Raw genomic sequence first — 19,474 nt, forward strand, 5'->3', positions numbered from 1 at the left:
TAGAATGAAAAATCTTAATTTAAAAAAATTTATTCACATTTATTATTTTAAAAATTTTATTGATATTTATTTTTAAGAACTAACCTCTTTAAAATATAAATTCTCATAGTTTATTTAAAACTTTGCTCTAAATAATAATAAGGGGCAGAGATGAGGGTTGTTGTGATGGCGTTGGCCAGTTGAATCAATACATGCCTTTTTGAAGCGTCTTACTGGCGACCGACAAGAAGGACGGATTCAGCCGTCTATTGCCCAACAACTCTCTCCTGTAAAAGCCTGCCCTCCTTGTCTCCCCTCTCTTCCTCCCTCTTTTAGTTCTTCTCAACCTTCTAATAATGCTACCACCCTTCATTAATATTTTAGCTAGCCTCAATAATTAATATATAGTAATACCTCATCTATAGTTAATGTAGTATACTTCTTGTTAATTAATAATTATACTACCCCTACACACTAGACATCGCTGCTACTAGCGTTGGATACGTATTAATTTATTTTGTGTATTTATATATTATTTTAAATTAAATAATAAATAGTTAGAATAATTAATAATTTACCATAAATTAATTGTTTTGTCATAGTATAATAATTATATAATTTTGTAATAATATAATTAAGTTTTTCTCTGAATATTAAACATAATTAAATCTTAATATATTGATAGTATAAAATATTTTATACAATCTTACAATTATATCTATTTTTTTACATAAATATTTATACATTTAATGTAAAATATAATTATTTTTGCTAATTTAGTATAACGTAATTAAATATATATAAAATTATTTTATATTAACAGTGTATTAAAATTAAATTTTATTAAATATATATTCTTTATATTAAATATTTAATAATTAATTTTTGTGTTAACCTAGGATAATTGATTTAGTTTCTTTTTTGATCTCAATATATATCTCATATGCAGATTAAAGAGAATTATTGACAATACCCTTATTACATAACATAATCATCTCCCCCCGAAACTATTGCCTGTTTCAACCTTAAGCAAATCAACCCAATTGGTCATTATTATTCTTATTTATTATTACCTCTCCCAAACATATACTTATAGAAATTTCTATTATAGTAACAATAATAATAAGAGAAAAAGAAGCCAGCAAGCACAGTAGCACACTCCCATCCATGATTTATTTATATATTATTAAGAAGCAAAGGGAATTAGAATACTATAAACAAACAACAACATGATCCACTGAAGCAGTCACACTCCCTAAGATGTGATCCTGTGTGAGATATTCTCTCCCTTAAATTAATTAATTTCTTTATTTTACATATCCCCAAAATTCAACCTCTATAAATATCACCCCTCTCCTCTTCCCCTCCACCAAAGTACCAAACACAACACCAACCAACTCATCATATATTCTCATTACATTCTTCTTCTTGTTGTTGTTCTTCTATAATCCATCACATTACCACATTCAACTTTCCCTTGCTTTGTTATTTTTGCTTCAACACAAACAAAACCTTAGCTTGTGACATTGTGATAATGCACTACCAAACGGCCTCGTGGGGGAACTATGTAGCAGCAAGCAGGAACAACGGAATGGTGGGTGTGGGAGTGGACCCGCTGGAGCGGATAGAGAGGCTGGCGTCGGAGAACGCGGTGGTGATATTCAGCATAAGCAGCTGTTGCATGTGCCACGCCATCAAGCGCCTCTTCTGCGGCATGGGAGTTAATCCCGCCGTCCATGAGCTTGACGAGGACCCTCTTGGAAAAGATCTCGAGAGGGCCCTCATCAGGCTCCTGGGTACCTCGTCCGTCGTCCCCGTTGTCTTTATCGGTGGAAAGCTTGTTGGTACCATGGACAGGGTCATGGCCTGCCATATCAATGGCACTTTGGTCCCTCTTCTCAAAGAAGCTGGTGCCCTTTGGCTTTGAAATTTCATTTTTCATTTTTAAATTAATACCCACCTTTTAATTTGGGATTTCAGATCAATGAGTTATCTTCTTCACTACTACTACTATTACTTCTATAAGCTACTGTTACTACTAATGCATATAGCAAAAGGCAACGGTTTGAGGAAGAGGAGTGGTCTTTTGTGAGTCTCTTCTCCATTCCATTTTGGAAGGCACTTATTATTATTACTACTGACTTTGTTAATTCTTCAGCAGCAATTTTTTTCTCTTTTTGGTTTTTTTTCTTCTTTTCGGGTTTTTTTTGTTCTTTTATCGTTTTGGTCTTGCTTGTTAAGTTATATTTTGGTTTGTCATGGTTTGCTTGCTTTTGGAGCTCCCTCCTTTGTAAAGAATGATATGAGGCATATGAAAAGAATGATGAGAGCTAATTTTACTGTTTTTACTCATGACTTTTTCTGTTTTTTATTTCTGTTTTACTTGTGCTTTCACCCTTTTTGATTTTGTCTTTGCCTTGTCTAAAGAGACCTAAGTTATAGATAGTTACATCATTCAATGACTTATTTTGAAAGAGAAATTAACCTTAAAGCCTTAAAGGAAAAAAAAAATGAAAATTCACACTTTTATTTCACAAAATAAGTTATAGGATAATTATTTATTTTATATTTGTGGAATAACATTTTTCATCTAGAAATGACATTAAAAAGAAGAAAATTGTAGCCGCGAGAGTTATGTTATGTTGAAGAAGAATGACCAACTAGTGAAAAGAAAGTATGGACAGGATAGGTAGAAACGGAGTCGTGTCCAGACATAGTTGTCGCTTTCCTTGTCTCCCATGTTTTGCCACGAATCTTTATTACCAATTACCAAGCATTTTTTTTCCAGCATGCTTTCTTTGAATATTGAAATGACATCAGTGTCTTTTTTTATCTCACAATAACAAGAGTTTTGCTTATTTGTATATGGATAATAAAAAATACTTGAGCAAATATTTAATATTCTAATGGTAAAATTTACCAAATTTGACTACTTTCATACATACTAATAGAATAATCAATAAAAAAATAATTATACGACCATATAAACTTACTAAAGAAAGAATCAATAAAAGAATAATTACTAAAGTGAGTATTCACATAAAAATAATTAAGATGGTATTTATATAAAAGTAACAATTAAGAAAAATTATATAATTTAATCATTTAATATATTTAATTAAATTATTTAATATTATATATATTTGTATTTTAATTATCATTTTTATATGAATATTCTTCTAAATATTTTTATATATCACCCTAAATAGTACTAAATTAAAATTGATTGGTATTGCATATTTGTACTATTTGAATTAGATTCATAAACTTTGTTGATTTTACAAAATTAATTTTATTTTTTTATTTAAAATTAGAAGTAATTTAAATTAATAAAATAAATAAATAAAACCAAAATTTTAAATAATATATATATATAGAAAGAGAAAAAAATAAATATAATTTTTGTTTTTAATATTTATTTTTAAATTTGATTCTTAATGTTTTAATTATTTATTTTAATAATAATAATAGTAAATAATTATAACTACAATAGTAATAATAACCGTGGTGAATAATAATAATAATAATAATAATAATAATAATAATAATAATAATAATAATTTAAAATAACAATAATAATATTTAAATTTTCACAAAATAAAATATCACTACAAAATATATTCACATTTTCAATTAAATGTACAAAAATATGATGTTTATCTATCCGATTAATATTTTTTTCGAATGAGTGACATTATCAAAATACGAATGATGTTATTATAATACAAATTCATACAAAATATAATGCAAAGAAAATCATGAAATTTTGAATGAGTAGTAGGTAGATGGTGGACATACTCACTGTAATGATCAATTAAGGATGACAGATAATGAACATACTATTTAATTGATCATTATAGTTAGTATTTTTACTTTTTTTAATAGATCTTAGAAGTAAAAAAATATTAAAAAAAATCAAATACTAAAAAAGATGTTTTTTTTTATTTTTTATTTTTTGTTAAATTCTAAAAATAAAAGACTAAAAATAAAAGTAAAATAATAAAAATCCAAACACTTCCATAGTTTACCCTATTTATATGGTGGAGGGACCAAGAGACATACATGCAAAAGGAAGAGTTACAATATTTCTAAAAAATTTTACAATAATTTGATAGAGGTGAAGGGATACTAAAAAACATTTGAAACAAATGTCAGAGAAAAATCTTAATAGGATAGATCAGCATTATATTTTTGTACATTTAATATATTTCGTAGTGATATTTTATTTTGTTGTAATTTAAATATTATTATTTTTAATTTAAACATTAATATTATTATTATTATTATTATTATTATTATTATTATTATTATTATTATTCACCACAATTATTATTATTATTATTATTATTATTATTATTATTATTATTATTATTATTATTATTATTATCGGCACCGCTAGATAGACAACGAAAAATTTGAACAATGTGAACAATAGATTGCACTTCCGGCCCATAGAAGGCGAAAAAAATAGTCCATCACAAATTATTCGTCCAAAAATTCTACTTTTACATTTTACACTTTATCATGCACCTTTTAACCCTTTTACCACTGCATACCTTTCCCCAAACCCCCACTGCACTATCGGTCCCTTCCTCACAAAACAATCTCAGCGTCGCCGAGCTTTTTCTCTATCAAGCCGTCAGTTTCAGAATGAAAATAACCATCCCAATACCTAGTAAAATGAACATCCATCAAATTTTATTATATCTACTTAAATCCAATCTAAATTAAATAAAATCCACTTTAAAATGAAAAATAACCATCCACATACCTAATAAAAACGAACATCCAGCAACAGTTCATCAATTTCATACTAAACAGTCAAACAAAGAAGGAACAAAATACTGACAAGGGAAAGCGTTGAGGAAAGAAAGGCATAAGAAGAAAAAAAAATTGAAACTTGAAAGAACGGGCGTATAAGAATGACAGTATTTGATGCCTGTAATTTCAGTAGCCATTGGAACAAGCGATTAAAATGGCCTAGCAAGTTCCTTCCTCCACGTTGTCGCTGTTGTCAGAAGGCGCTTTGAAGAATCTGGAAACTTTGGAAGGAAGGCGGATAACTTCTCCGTCGGGGTCTTGGACGGCGGAGACAAGGATGGCGTGGAAGGCCTTGAGCAGAAAGAGGAGAGAACGACCCATTGAACTGGAAAAGAAAGAGAGGGAGAAAGGGGTGAGGTTTAGGTGAGAGGAAAAGAAGGAGATGAATAAAGAAAAGGAGCACTACTCTCTTTTCTCATAAAATCTGTTAATAATTATTTAATTAATTAAAATTTGAATTTGAATTTACCTTCCTTTTTTAAATTGTTATTCACGTTCATAGTATACATTTTTTACCTATACTTTCTTTATTACTATTCATCACCACTGTCTATTTTGCGTGCGCTCTATTTCGTGTGCATTAGAGTATCAATTGTCCATTACCCATTTTGCGGGTGTCATGAGATATTTTCATTTCGCATGTGCCAGTAGTGAAATAATCCTTTGCATGTTGGTGATCATTTTTCTTTGTGTACATTTAGAGAAATAATCATTTTTATATATTTATTGTATAAAAAAGTCCTTTGTGTATTAATATTATACACTAGTTTTATCTTTATGTAAATTTTAAAACCTAAACATATTAATCAAATATTTCCATGTTACCAATTTTTTCAATCATATTTATAGAATGATATTGTCATCATATGACATGACAATACAAGACTTCGTATATTAACATTGTCACACTAGTTTTAACTCTATCTAAATTTTAAAATTTGAATATATTAATCAAGTATTGATATATTAGTAGTTTTTTTAATCATACTCATACACCAATATTATCATCATGGGGCATGACTAGGGATGGAAACAGGCCAGGCGAGGCCAGGCTTTGCTCTTAACAGGCCTGGCCTGCAGCCTGCTATAGACTTTTTTTAAAGTACTAAACCTGGTCTAGCCTGAAGCCTGTTAAAAGGCTTGATAATTTTTTTTACAAAAATAAAAATATTATTTAAAAAAACTATTTTTTAATAAGCATATTTATATGTAATATGTCATATTAATATTTATAAGAATCTTTAAACTTTAAACTATTTAAAATATACAAAACTATTTATAATTAAATATAATAAATTTAAAATATCTTATAATTGTATTAATAATAAAAAAATTATTTATATATGTAATTATGTATTAACAGGCTCAGGCAGGTCTGACAGGCCAATAAGACTAATTAGTGAGTCTGGGCGTGGCCTATTAATATAATAAGGCTTTTATAATAGCTTGGGCCTGTACCTATTTTATAACAGGCCAGGCCAAATACAGGCCAGGCTGCAGGTCCCTGGTAGGCCGCCTGGCCTTTTTCCACCCCTAGATATGACAATACTAGACTTGGTGTATTAATATTGTCACACTAATTTTAACTTTTAACTCTATCTAAATCTTAAAACCTAAACATATCCATCAAGTATTACCATGTCAACAATTTTTTCTCATACTAATACACTGATATTGTCATCATGTGACATAACAATATTAGACTGTGTATTAATATTTTTGCACTAATTTTAACATTATTTAAATTTTGAAACCTAAATATATCCATCAAGTATTGCCATGTAAGTAGTTTTTTCAATGATATTCATACATAGATATTGTCATCATGTGACATGACAATACTAGACTTTGTCCATTAATATTCTCACACTAGTTTGAACTCCATCTAAATCTTAAATTCTAAACACATCTATCAAGTATTACCATGTTAGCAATTTTTTCAATCATACTCATACACTGATATTGTCATCATGTGACATGATAATACTAGACTTCGTGTATTACTATTGTCACACTAGTTTTAACTCTATCTAAATCTTAAAACTTAAATATATCCATCAAGTATTGCCATGTTAGCAGTTTTTTCAATCATACTCAGACACTAATATTGTCATCATGTCACATGATAATACCAGACTTTGTATCTTAATATTGTCACACAAATTTTAGTCTATCTAAATCTTAAAACCTACACATATCCATAAAGTATTGCTATGTTAGCAGTGTTTTTAATTATACTCAGACACTAATATTGTCATAATGTGACATGACAATACCAAACTTTATGTATTAATATTGTCACTCTTATTTTAACTCTATCTAAAACTTAAAACCTAAACATATCCATCAACTATTACCATGTTAATAGTTTTTTCAATCATACTCATAGACTCATATTGTCACACTAATTTCAACTCTATCTAAATTTTAAAACCCAAACATATCCATCAAGTATTTCCATGTTAGTAGTTTTTGTAACGATATTCATACACAGATATTGTCATCATGTGACATGACAATACTAGACTTTATTTATTAATATTCTCACACTAGTTTGAACTCTATCTAAATCTTAAATCCTAAACATATCCATCAAATATTACCATGTTAGCAATTTTTTCAATATACTCATACACTGATATTGTCATCACGTGACATGACAATACTAGACTTCGTGTATTACTATTGTCACGCTAGTTTTAACTCTATTTAAATATTAAAACTTAAATATATCCATCAAATATTGCTATGTCAGTATTTTTTCAATCATACTCAGACACGAATATTGTCATCATGTGACATGACAATATCAGACTTCGTATATTAATATTGTCACACTAGTTTTAACTCTATCTGAAACTTAAAATCTAAACATACCCATTAAGTATTTTCATGTTAGCAGTTTTTTCAATCATACTCGCACACTCATCATCATCATGTGACATAAATACTAGACTTCGTATATTAATATTGTCATACTAATTTTAAATCTATCTAAATCTTAAAACCTAAATATATCCATCAAGTATTGTCATGTTAGCATTTTTTCAATCATACTCATATACCGATATTATCATCATGTGACATGATAATACTAGATTATGTATACTAATATTATCCACTAATTTTAACCTTATCTATATTCTAAAACCTAAATATATCTATCAAGTATTGCCATACTAGCAGTTTTCTCAATCATACGCATACCAATATTGTCATCATATGACATGATAATATTAGACTAGCACTACAAAAAAATTTGGCAAAAATGATAGGTTTTTTGTGTTTACAGCGGTTTGAACCGCCATTATTACCAGAAACGGCAGTTTCAGAAAGTGACATAATTCTGGGCGCCATTTTGGTTATTACGGCAGTTTTCAAAAAATCGCCACAATTTTCTAGGTTAAAATGGCAATTTTTAGATAGCTTAAAACGACGGTTCAAACCGCCATTATTTCCAAATAAAACATCAGTTTCTGGTTGGTTAAAAGGCGGTTCAAACTGCTATTATTTCCAGGGTGTAAACGGCATTTTCGGTTGGTTAATACAATGGTTTGAACCGCCATTTTTACCATGACATAGTGGCATTTTGATTGGTTAAAACATCGTTTGAAACTGCCATTTTTACCGGATTAAAATAGTATTTTTGGTTGGTTAAATCGACATTTGAAACTGCCATTTTTATCGTGTTAAAATGACGTTTTATATTGTTTAAAATGACAGTTACAAACTGCTCTTTTTACCGGGTAAAAGTGACATTTATTGATCGTTTAAAAAGACACTTTTTACCGTCATTTTTACCTCATTAAACAAATGATTTTTTGATTAAAATTTCATAATAACAAAAAATTATAATCCATAAACAAAATATTATATAACTCATAACCAAAGTATTAAACATAATATATGATTTTTTATTATTGAAAATCAAAAGTAATAACTCCTATACAAAGTATCAAACATAACATAATTTTTTAACTATAACAAAAAAAAAAAACATAATAAAACTATATGGTAGCCAAATACAAGGAAAAGAACTATAATTTCCTACTATATCACATGACAAGTAAATCTTATTTGCTAATAATTTCTCTTTCGATACAATTTTGTAAGACAAATTGGTGAACTTAAAAGGGTAGCGGCTGCTAGTTCTGTGTTGGTGAAGAGAAACATGATCACCATTATTGATTGCTTGAACATGTGAGACATCTAGACTGGAAGAATTGGTGATTGACAATGGCGCAAGTGGTGGAGTAGGATTGATGAAAGGTGGTGATGGTGGCATAATCATAGACCTCATTTGGTTAAACATCATAAATGGAATGCAAAGTCCTCTCCCCATTGACATTATCTGTAAACATATACATATCCAACAATTTTCTATATATATAAGATATATCAACACTAATTATGAATTTGAATTAGCTAGATAGAGGATTAATTAACAGTAAAATTGACATGCAACTAAAGATTTAGGGTCTTAAGATAGTCAATTACATCATCAAGAGTTGAAGCTTTATCAATCTAGCACATACATTATTGGCACTCACAATGAGAAAAATAAAGTTGGGAATATAATGAACTCTAGTGACTAGAGACACACCTTATTGCAATTGGGTATGAGTTCTTTCAATGTATGAATCTTTTTGCTGACCCTTTCAGATAAATTATGAACCTCTTGGTCCATGCTGCTCTTGGCTCTGTTATCCTTTCTTTCACATACAGGTTATAAATTTGTTAGAAACAGTTTACTCCATATATCTAAACTGATAGCTTTCAATATTTGTAAAAATACAGCATATTTCTAATTAGCTACAAATCATAGAACCAGAAATATGAAATAACATACCTAACAGCTTTGTGGCCGAAAATTTGGGAAAACAGTAGAGTTTGCCCTTGAAAGGCCAAAACATAAAAAAATGACAAAATTCAGAACTTAATTGTTAATACCAAATTGTTCAAGAATAATTTCTCTCTCTCAACTATTGATAAACACAATTGTATAGCTTCACGCCGTCACCAGACTATTTACAAATCCTAACAAACCATATCAACTAGTAAAAAGAATATACTCCGAAATATATGCACCAACATATAATTATAAAATCAAAATAAAAAACAACTATATCTAGTGCATCTATTCTTAAAACTAGTAACTTTGCAAATTAAGTCATTCTCAGTAAATATACCAGTAAAGGACTTCTCAGATTTCAACATAATTGAGAAGGAAAAATACCATAATGTGAATTATGGGGACATTTACCTTGAAACGAGATAAAAATTTTATGCCAATAAAATTGACCCTGGTTTATTATTGATAACCCAAACATGAATATCAAAATTAGATATGTACCAATCTCTTATTCAAAACAAAAATCTTGAGATGACAATGCTGAAAGTTAGTAATTATATTCACATTATTCAAAGGATAAAATTTTGGATGGAATAAAATTTGGAAAGTGGAAACAAAATTGAAATAATATAGAAACCTTTCTTTGAAGCTTCATATGTTTTGATTGAAGCTTTTCTAGCCTTTCTGCCTTTCTTTTGTCAACTTCTCTTGTGAAAAACTGTCATGATGTAAGAATCGCAACTAATTAACCGGTTAATTAAGTGATTAATTGCCCAAATTAGATTCTGAAAAGTTAGAGAGAGAATTTGAGGATTTAAAGGTGATTTTTGGACTCGGTGGGTTTTTCTGAGTAAGAAAATGTGCCTTATGCGAAAAACCGTGAAAAACCACAAACCGACAGTTGAACCGGTTAAACCGGTTCAAGTCTGCCCGGTACCGCACGAGAAAAAGTGAAAATCGGCAAAAACCTTAGAAAAATGTTAGGAATGAAAAACCGGGCGTTAATTTTAAAGGTTTGGCCCGAAGTTGGGCCAAATGGGCTAAAAACGCTAACGGGTTAGACCAGGCCCAAGTTGGGCCCAAGCCCAACATATAAAAGGCTCATTAAATGAACCAAATAAGCATACACACACATAAACATTACACTCATGCTGAATTGAAGAGAAGAAGAAGAAACCCTTTTGGTTACTATTCATCATCTTCTTCCAAAGCTCATATCTTGAGCTAGAGAGCTCCGATCGCCGCACCGTTTGCGGCTACGCGTTCCTTGTGAAGAGCTCTACAAAACCCACCCAAGAAACCCTCAAGGTAATCACGAAATCTTCTCAGTTTCTCTCTTCAAAATTTCGGGTTTATAGGGTTTTTGATTAAATGAGTTTTTGTGATTCTTGGTGTTTAGGTTTGCTCTAATCCTTGCTTAGCCTTGGATTCTTGCTAGTAAATCTGTGGGAGGAGGTAAGAGCCACTAAATCCTTGTGAATTTATGTGTAATTGGAACCCTAGGTTGATTTGAGGTAATTTATATGTATATAGTTTGATTATTGTGGCTTTGGGGGCTCTTGGAACTTAATTGTGCTTATTGGAGTGGAAGTGAAAGCTCGGAAATTGGTTAAAAGCTATTTGGTGATCAATTTGAGTTTTGGTGCATAAAGGGGAATCGGCCAAGGAATGGTTTCGGTTTCCTCTATGTAGTATATAATATTCATGGACACATAGGCTAGTGACCAATAAGATAGGTTGAACTAAAATGATGGTTGGTGTGTTAAATATTGATGAATTGATGAATGTTGGGTTGATTGTGATGAATTTTAATGATATGATGATGTTGTATGATTGTATGGATTGGAAGTTGGTTCTTTATGATAATTGTAGTGTTATGATTTATGAAATGGTGGGTTTGATGGTGATTTTGATCATAAGTGTTATATAGTTGATGTTGGAATTGAGAATAATGAAATGAGAAGGAGAACATGGTAAAGTTGGTGTATTATGGTATAACTAGTACATTTTGATGAAAAGTGGTGTTTTGAATGGTTTGATGTGATTTGGAATGTGTATGGTAAGGAAGTGTGTAAATTGTGAAGTTAGGTAAAATTAGATTTTTAATGAACTTTGTAAGATCATAAATTTTGCCTCGGTTTTTAAAATTGATTGAAAATTCTTTATAATTAAAGATCTTTGAAAACCCTTTAAATCGATATAAAGTTTGTGAAAATTGAAATTTTGTAGAGGAAGTTATGATCCTTCAAAATTGGTGTTAGAAATCTAAAATTTTGTAAAGTTACAGAATTTCATGATTTCTGATGTGTGCGGGCGCACACCCTCGTGCGGACGCACACCCTGCAAATATTTCAACCTGTGCGGACGCACACATATGTGCACACGCACAGGCAGGGAAGTGCATTCTGTTTGCAATGCCAGCACAGCTTGTGCGCGCACACATCTAAGGAAAAACTTCAACCTGTGCGGACGCACAGGTCTGTGCGGACGCACACGTCTGTGCGGACGCACACGTCTGTGCGGACGCACACGTCAGGAAGGTCAGTCTGTTGGGGGCGTTGGCACAGGTTGTGCGAGTGCACAGACCCTTGTAAAAATTGACACCTGTGCGTACGCACACCCCTGTGCGTACGCACGCATTTCAAAACTCTCAGGAGTGTGCGCATACACAGACCCTTGTGTGGCTGCACACGTCCTGTTTCTCAAAATTTTATTTGTTTTCAACTATTCTACCTTCCCAACAAGGTTGCAAGCTTCTTTAACACCATTTTAAGACTTTTGGGCCTAGTTTTGAGTATTAGGGCATGGGATATAACTTAAGGATCCTAATACATGGTTTTATGATAACTTAGAAAATGGAGGCCTAGGTTTCTGGCATGCTGAGAATGATCTGACGTTGGGTGGAGGATAAGTGATATATGAGATAAGGAATGATGAACTTTGATATTGGAAACTGAGTTATAAATAGACAGTGGTTGAGATGAGTCGAGGACTCGGATTGAGACGATGGATCTCTGTATACTGAAAATGTTTTCTGAAAACCATTGAAATATTGTTTTTACTGAGAATATGAGACGCTATGCACCCGGCAGGGACGGGGTTGGATCCCGTTTGTCGAGGTAGCGGTGGCAGCGTAAGGGCGGTGGTTCGTCCCGCTTGCGTTGAGATGTGAGGTCTGTGGCAAGAGTATCCCACTCGCATCCTTCGGACCTATAGGTGAGCAGGCGCCGGTACCTGGACAGTGATCCGGGCACTATATCTCGGGGGTTCCCATATGAAAATTCGAAGGGCAACGTCTCCATGAAGATGTGTCGGGTTGGCAGTTGAACCGACAATGTGATATCACAGGCAGTAGGGCAGGCATTCATCATATGCATTTTCTATCTGTTTGTTTGCTTTGCCGACTTGTACTTGTATGCCTAGTTGAATAACATGCCTATTTGCTTACCTGATCTACTTACCTTGTTTGGTTTTACCTGTGAATTACTTGCATTGCTATTAATTGTGTTTTCTACTGGGATTGAGGAGGTTCGGAAGGCGATGGCGATGGGATCGCATGGAGGATAGGTTGGTGAAGGCTGTGGGACAGCGGTGTTGGTTAGAATAGAAATTCCTTAAGATAGATTACCCGGTTTATTTATTATGAGGTTATTATTATGCTTATTTGTTTTTAGAATGCTTTAAGCTTGAATCTTGTGATGGATATGGAGCGTAGGATTGCCTTTGGCGTCCCGGGGTCTTATATCCTACATCACTGGGCACTGTTACCATACTGAGAACTTCCGGTTCTCATATCATATATTTGTTGTGTTTTTCAGATGCAGGTCGCAACCCACCTCGGTGAGTTGCTTTGGATGGTGACAGGAGCGGAGGATCTTGGATTTTTTTGGAGTCTTTTTGGTTATCTGTTTATACCTCTCTCACTTTTGTATTTTGTTTAGCCCAGAGCTTGTATTATGAGAGAAAAACTTGTATAAGCTGTTTTTAAACTGTTAGGTTTCTATATGATTCTGAATACTTGGGTATGGCTAGCTGGCTTAAACTCCGCGAGTCGAGGCTAGTTTCCTATGATATTATATACTTATATTTTGTTGTATCTTATATGTTTCGTGTGCCTTAAGCTAGTAGTTTGTTAGTACGATTTGCGCTTTTCAAATTCTAGTCTTTAAACTATATCTTTCATCGGACTTCTATATTATATTATTTCTTCTATATATTATACGTATGAGGTTTAGAACTGTCATAATCTCTGGTTAACCTTTGCTTTATGACGCGAGGTAAAGCTTAGGCTAATTAGGGTGTTACATTTAGTGGTATCAGAGCGGTTCGTCCTCGTGAGCCTGAGGAATGGACCGATTTTGCTTCAATGCATACTCTGTGTGTCTTTTCTTTGATGCTATTAGGTTATCTGTTTGATATTGCATAGCCTGCTTGTTTGTGAGTGCCTATTTGGGATAATTGAAGTACTAGGCTTTTGATATTGAGACTGATCACCTTGATATCGATTGTTTGGTGTAGACAGGAACCCTACATGGCCACTCGCGGGCGAGGTTGGACACGTACGCGAGAAAGTAGGAATGAGCAACCAACTGATAACCATGCCAAGTTCATGACGGCCATGGCTAACTTAGCAAACACCATGGAAGCGAATGCTGCTGCGACTCTGCAAGCTGTTCAGAGGTTAGGCCAACCGACGGGGAATGGCAATGGGAACGGAGAAGGAAATGCCAATGATAATGCTGAGGGAAATGGCGATAACACGAGATTGGTTCCGATGACCTTGGCGACGTTTCTCAAGGTTCATCCGCCAATTTTCCGAGGGTCCACAAATCCTACTAAAGCGGATCACTGGTTCCAGGCTATGGAGCATGCTTTACAGGCGCATCATGTTCCTCTTAATCAATATGTAGAGTTTGCCGCTTATCAGCTAGCGGGAGAGGCCCAGCCCTGGTGGCAAGCTGAGTGTCGTTTGCTACAGCTTCAGAATGCCGACATTCCATGGGAGGTGTTCCAAACGGCTTTCTACAAGAAATACTTCCTTGAGTCTGCAAGGGAAGCGAAGGAGATGGAGCTAATGCAGCTGAAGCAAGGTTCCATGTTTGTGGCAGAGTACACTAATAAGTTTGAAGAGCTTTGTAGGTTTTTTCGGGTATGTCAGGGTGACCCAGAGACTTACGAGAGCTGGAGATGCGTTAAGTACCAGAGGGGTTTGAAGGAGAGCATTATGACTGCTGTGGCTCCTATGGAGATCCGTGTCTTCTCTGACTTAGTGAATAAGGCTAGAGTAGTGGAGGAGTATGCCAAGACTGTGGCGGTATCTAAGGACACTCATGGAGGGAGCTCTAGTCGTGAGCGTGGCAAATATTTTCATACGAATGGACAAAGCTTCAAAAGAGGAGGATATGCACCTCAAGGCCAAGGGGGCTTCAGAAAGAACAATCAGAATCAGTTTCAGTATGCTAGGGGAAGAAGAAATCAGAGTAAGGATTCTCCGGATTTAGCTTGTAATCATTGTGGACGTTTTCACCCTTATGACTCATGCAAGATTGGTTTAGGTGGTTGCTTCAAGTGTGGGTTGCCTGGCCACATTGCGAAGGATTGCCCTCGTTGGAGGAATCAGAATGCCGGCCAGAGTCAGCATCAAGGCCGAGTCTTTGCTGTGAATGCTAAGGATGCTTCTAAGGCGGATCCGTTGATAAGAGGTATATGTCTAGTTGGTGATAAATCTTTAGCTGCATTATATGATACTGGAGCTTCGCATTCGTTTATTTCGTTTTCTAAAGTTGAGGAATTAGGCTTGAAAGTGTCAGAGGTACCTTTTGATCTGCATGTACATACTCCGCATCAAACAGTTATGACTAGCTCAGGTTGTAGACAAGTAGGTTTCAAGCTTGAGGGTAGAGAGTTTGTGCATGATTTGATCTGTTTACCAATGGTAGTGCTTGAAATGATTTTGGGGTTTGATTGGTTGTCGAAAAATTGGGTTGTGCTGGATTATTTTGAACGGACAATTCGGTTTATGCCGGAAGGAGAAATTAGAGCAGTGATAGCTACGGGGTATTACCTAAACTCTGTAATGGTGCATTGTAGTGGGAGGAGTGTCAGGGTTATATTCTGTTTGCTGCTAATGCGTCGGCTGATGCCCAGAACTTAGATCAGATACCGTTGGTTAGAGATTTTCCAGAAGTATTCCCGGAAGATATCCCTGAGTTCCCACCTCAGAGGGAAATTGAATTTACGATCAAATTGGTGCCGGGAGCTGGACCAGTGTCGATTGCGCCAAATAGAATGGCTCCGATAGAGCTGGCAGAGTTAAAGACTCAGTTGGAAGAGCTTCTGAACAAGAGGTTCATTCGGCTGAGTGTATCACCGTGGGGAGTGCCAGTTTTATTGGTGAAGAAGAAAGATAGAGGAATGCGTTTGTGCATGGATTATCGACAGTTGAACAAGGTGACTGTGAAGAACAAGTACCCGCTGCCAAGAATAGATGACTTGATGGATCAATTGCAAGGAGCTGGAGTGTTTTCCAAGATTGATTTGAGATCTGGTTACCATCAGATAAGGGTGAAGGAGGATGATATTCTTCAGACTGCGTTTAGGACACGCTATGGACATTACGAGTTTGCGGTAATGTCCTTTGGGTTAATGAATGCACCTGCTATTTTCATGGATTACATGAACAGAGTCTTTTGTCCCTTTTTAGACAAATTCATGGTGGTTTTCATAGATGATATCTTAGTTTATTCTAAAACGGTGAAAGAGCATGAGGAGCACTTGAGGATTGTGTTGCAAATCTTGAAGGAGCGGAAGTTGTACGCTAAGTTATCAAAGTGCGAGTTTTGGAAGGAGGAAGTAAAGTTCTTAGGCCACGTGGTGAGTAAAGGAGGAATAGCTGTTGATCCTTCTAAGGTAGAAGCGGTGATGGAATGGGAGAGATCGACGACTGTGACGAAAGTCAGGAACTTTTTGGGTTTAGCCGGATATTACCGGAGATTTATCGAAGGATTTTCCCGGATTGCGCTACCAATGACAAAGCTGACAAGGAAAGAAGTGCCATTCGTGTGGACATCGGAGTGCGAAGAGAGTTTTCAGACGTTAAAGCAGAGATTAACTTCAGCACCTGTTCTAATCTTACCGGAACCGCATGAAGCGTTTGAAGTGTACTGTGACGCTTCCTTGAAGGGTTTGGGTTGTGTGTTGATGCAACACCAGAACGTGGTGGCTTACGCATCGCGTCATCTGAGACCGCATGAGGTGAATTACCCCACTCATGACTTGAAATTAGCGGCGATTCTATTTGCATTGAAGATTTGGAGACACCACTTGTACGGATTAAAGTTTAACATCTTTTCTGATCATAAGAGTCTCAAGTATATCTTTGATCAGAAGGAGCTTAATATGCGCCAGAGAAGGTGGATGGAGTTGCTTAAAGATTATGATTTCGAGTTGAGTTATCACCCTGGGAAGGCGAACGTAGTAGCAGACGCTCTGAGTCGGAAATCTTTAACAATTGCTTGGATGAGAATCAAGGAAGAGGATCTAGTAGATAAGTTTTTGGATCTTAAGCTGGATATTGGTGAAGTTGCTGGGAGAGCTTGTTTGAACTAGCTACAAATCTCAAGCATGTTTAAATCAGAAATACAAAGGGCTCAGCGAGATGAGCAGAAGCTTCAGCAATTGTTTCAGCCAGTTGGTGATAAGTGGCACGAAGAATTCACTAAGGATGATGAAGGGTTATGGAGATACAAGGCAAGAATTTGCATACCGGATGTTGGGAGCTTGAGGCAAGACTTGCTGTCGGAGGCTTACAACAGTGGGTTTTCTATTCATCCCGGAAGCACGAAGATGTATTATGACTTGAAGAAGATGTTCTGGTGGCCTGGGATGAAGGGTGATGTAGCAACAGTAGTATCCAAGTGTTTGACTTGTTAGAAAGTGAAGATAGAGTATCAAAAACCGTCAGGAATGCTACAACCACTCGAGATTTCTCAGTGGAAGTGGGATAGAATTGCGATGGATTTTGTGACCGGTTTACCGAGGACTAGGTCAGGATTTGATGCGATTTGGGTGATCGTAGACCGCTTAACCAAATCCGTTCATTTTTTACCTATCCGAGTGAACTGTTCTATGGAAGAGTTAGCAAGATTGTCCATCAAGGAGATAGTAAGGTTGCATGGTGTGCCATCGAGCATAGTGTTGGACCGTGATCCCCGATTCACCTCAAGGTTTTGGGGAGCTTTCCAAAGAGCTTTCGGTACGAAGCTATGTCTTAGTGCCGCATATCATCCGCAGACAGATGGACAATCAGAAAGGACTATTCAGATGTTGGAAGATTTGCTAAGAGCATGTGTGTTAGATCAACCTGGGAGTTGGGATCGTTACATGCCGTTGGTGGAGTTTGCATATAACAACAGTTTTCATGCGAGCATTGGGATGGCTCCGTATGAGGCCTTGTATGGACAGAAGTGCCAATCACCACTTTGTTGGTATGAATCTGGTGAAGCAAGTGTATTGGGTCCAGATGTGGTAGCAGAGACTACTGAGAAGATTAAGAGAATACGAGAAAGGATTTTGACTGCTCAGAGTCGACAAAAGAGTTATGCAGATCAGAGAAGGGAACCGTTAGAGTTTGAAATAGGAGAACACGTATTCCTTAAGGTTACACTGACAACTGGGATTGGAAGAGAAATCAAGACCAAGAAGTTGAACCCAAGATACATAGGACCGTTTGAGATTCTAAAGAGATTCGGGCCGGTGGCGTATCAAGTCACTTTGCCACCTCATCTGTCTAACTTGCATGACGTATTCCACGTGTCACAACTCCGTAAGTACACGCCGAATGCGGCTCATGTGTTGGAGCCTGAATCGGTTGAGTTGAAGGAGAACTTAATTTTCCAAGTAACACTAGTGAGGATCGATGACACTAGTGTGAAGAAGCTGCGAGGAAAGGATGTCCCATTGGTTAAAGTTGCTTGGGAGCGAGCCAGAGTTGAAGAGCACACTTGGGAATTGGAGTCTGAGATGCGAAAGGATTATCCCAAACTTTTCTCAGGTAATTCAAATTTTGAGGGCAAAATTTCTTATTTGGTGGGGAGAATGTAAGAACCGCAACTAATCAACCGGTTAATTAAGTGATTAATTGCCCAAATTAGATTCCGAAAAGTTAGAGAGAGAATTTGAGGATTTAAAGGTGATTTTTGGACTCAGTGGATTTTTCTGAGTAAGAAAATGTGCCTTCTGCAAAAAACCGTAAAAAACCGCGAACCGGCAATTGAACCGGTTCAAGTCTGCCCGGTACCGCACGAGTAAAAGTGAAAACCGGCGAAAACCTTAGAAAAATGCTAGGAATGGAAAACCGGGCGTAAATTTTAAAGGTTTGGCCCGAAGTTAGGCCAAACGGGCTAAACACGCTAACGGGTTGGACCGGGCCAAAGTTGGGCCCAAGCCCAACATATAAAAGGCTCATTAAATGAACCAAATCAGCACACACACATATAAACACAACACTCATGCTGAATTGAAGAGAGGAAGAAGAAACCCTTTTGGTTACTATTCATCATCTTCTTCCAAAGCTCATATCTTGAGCTAGAGAGCTCCGATCGCCGCACGATTTGCGGCTACGCGTTTCCTTGTGAAGAGCTCTACAAAACCCACCCAAGAAACCTCAAGGTAATCACAAAATCTTCCGAGTTTCTCTCCTCAAAATTTTGGGTTTATAGGGTTTTTGATTAAATGAGTTTTTGTGATTCTTGGTGTTTAGGTTTGCTCTAATCCTTGCTTAGCCTTGGATTCTTGCTAGTAAATCTGTGGGAGGAGGTAAGA

General features: G+C 35.2%; 2 protein-coding genes across 2 annotated transcripts; both read left to right on the top strand.

Annotated features, from left to right (window-relative positions):
• Positions 1-1,212: 1,212 nt before the first annotated feature.
• Positions 1,213-2,331, top strand: LOC107648393 (glutaredoxin-C1). The gene has a single exon (XM_016352274.3). The coding sequence runs from the start codon at positions 1,514-1,516 to the stop codon at positions 1,904-1,906; it is 393 nt and encodes a 130-aa protein (XP_016207760.1). The 5' UTR covers positions 1,213-1,513; the 3' UTR covers positions 1,907-2,331.
• Positions 2,332-14,183: 11,852 nt separating this feature from the next.
• Positions 14,184-17,260, top strand: LOC110263825 (uncharacterized). The gene is made up of 3 exons (XM_088491002.1): positions 14,184-15,587; positions 15,743-15,958; positions 16,211-17,260. Exons 1-3 carry the CDS (start codon positions 14,184-14,186, stop codon positions 17,258-17,260), a joined length of 2,670 nt encoding a protein of 889 aa, XP_088347128.1.
• Positions 17,261-19,474: the final 2,214 nt, after the last annotated feature.

The sequence above is a fragment of the Arachis ipaensis genome, chromosome B6 (genome assembly GCF_059453495.1).
Source record: "Arachis ipaensis isolate K30076 ecotype BB chromosome B6, ASM5945349v1, whole genome shotgun sequence".
Classification (NCBI taxonomy): Eukaryota; Viridiplantae; Streptophyta; class Magnoliopsida; order Fabales; family Fabaceae; genus Arachis; species Arachis ipaensis.

Coding starts and splice junctions, on each gene's coding strand:
- LOC110263825 (XM_088491002.1), top strand. CDS start 14,184: ATGGCCACTCGCGGGCGAGGTTGGACACGTACGCGAGAAAGTAGGAAT. Junction 15,588..15,742: donor ATTTGATCTGTTTACCAATG/GTAGTGCTTGAA, acceptor GGTGCATTGTAG/TGGGAGGAGTGTCAGGGTTA. Junction 15,959..16,210: donor GAATGGCTCCGATAGAGCTG/GCAGAGTTAAAG, acceptor GGTTACCATCAG/ATAAGGGTGAAGGAGGATGA.
- LOC107648393 (XM_016352274.3), top strand. CDS start 1,514: ATGCACTACCAAACGGCCTCGTGGGGGAACTATGTAGCAGCAAGCAGG.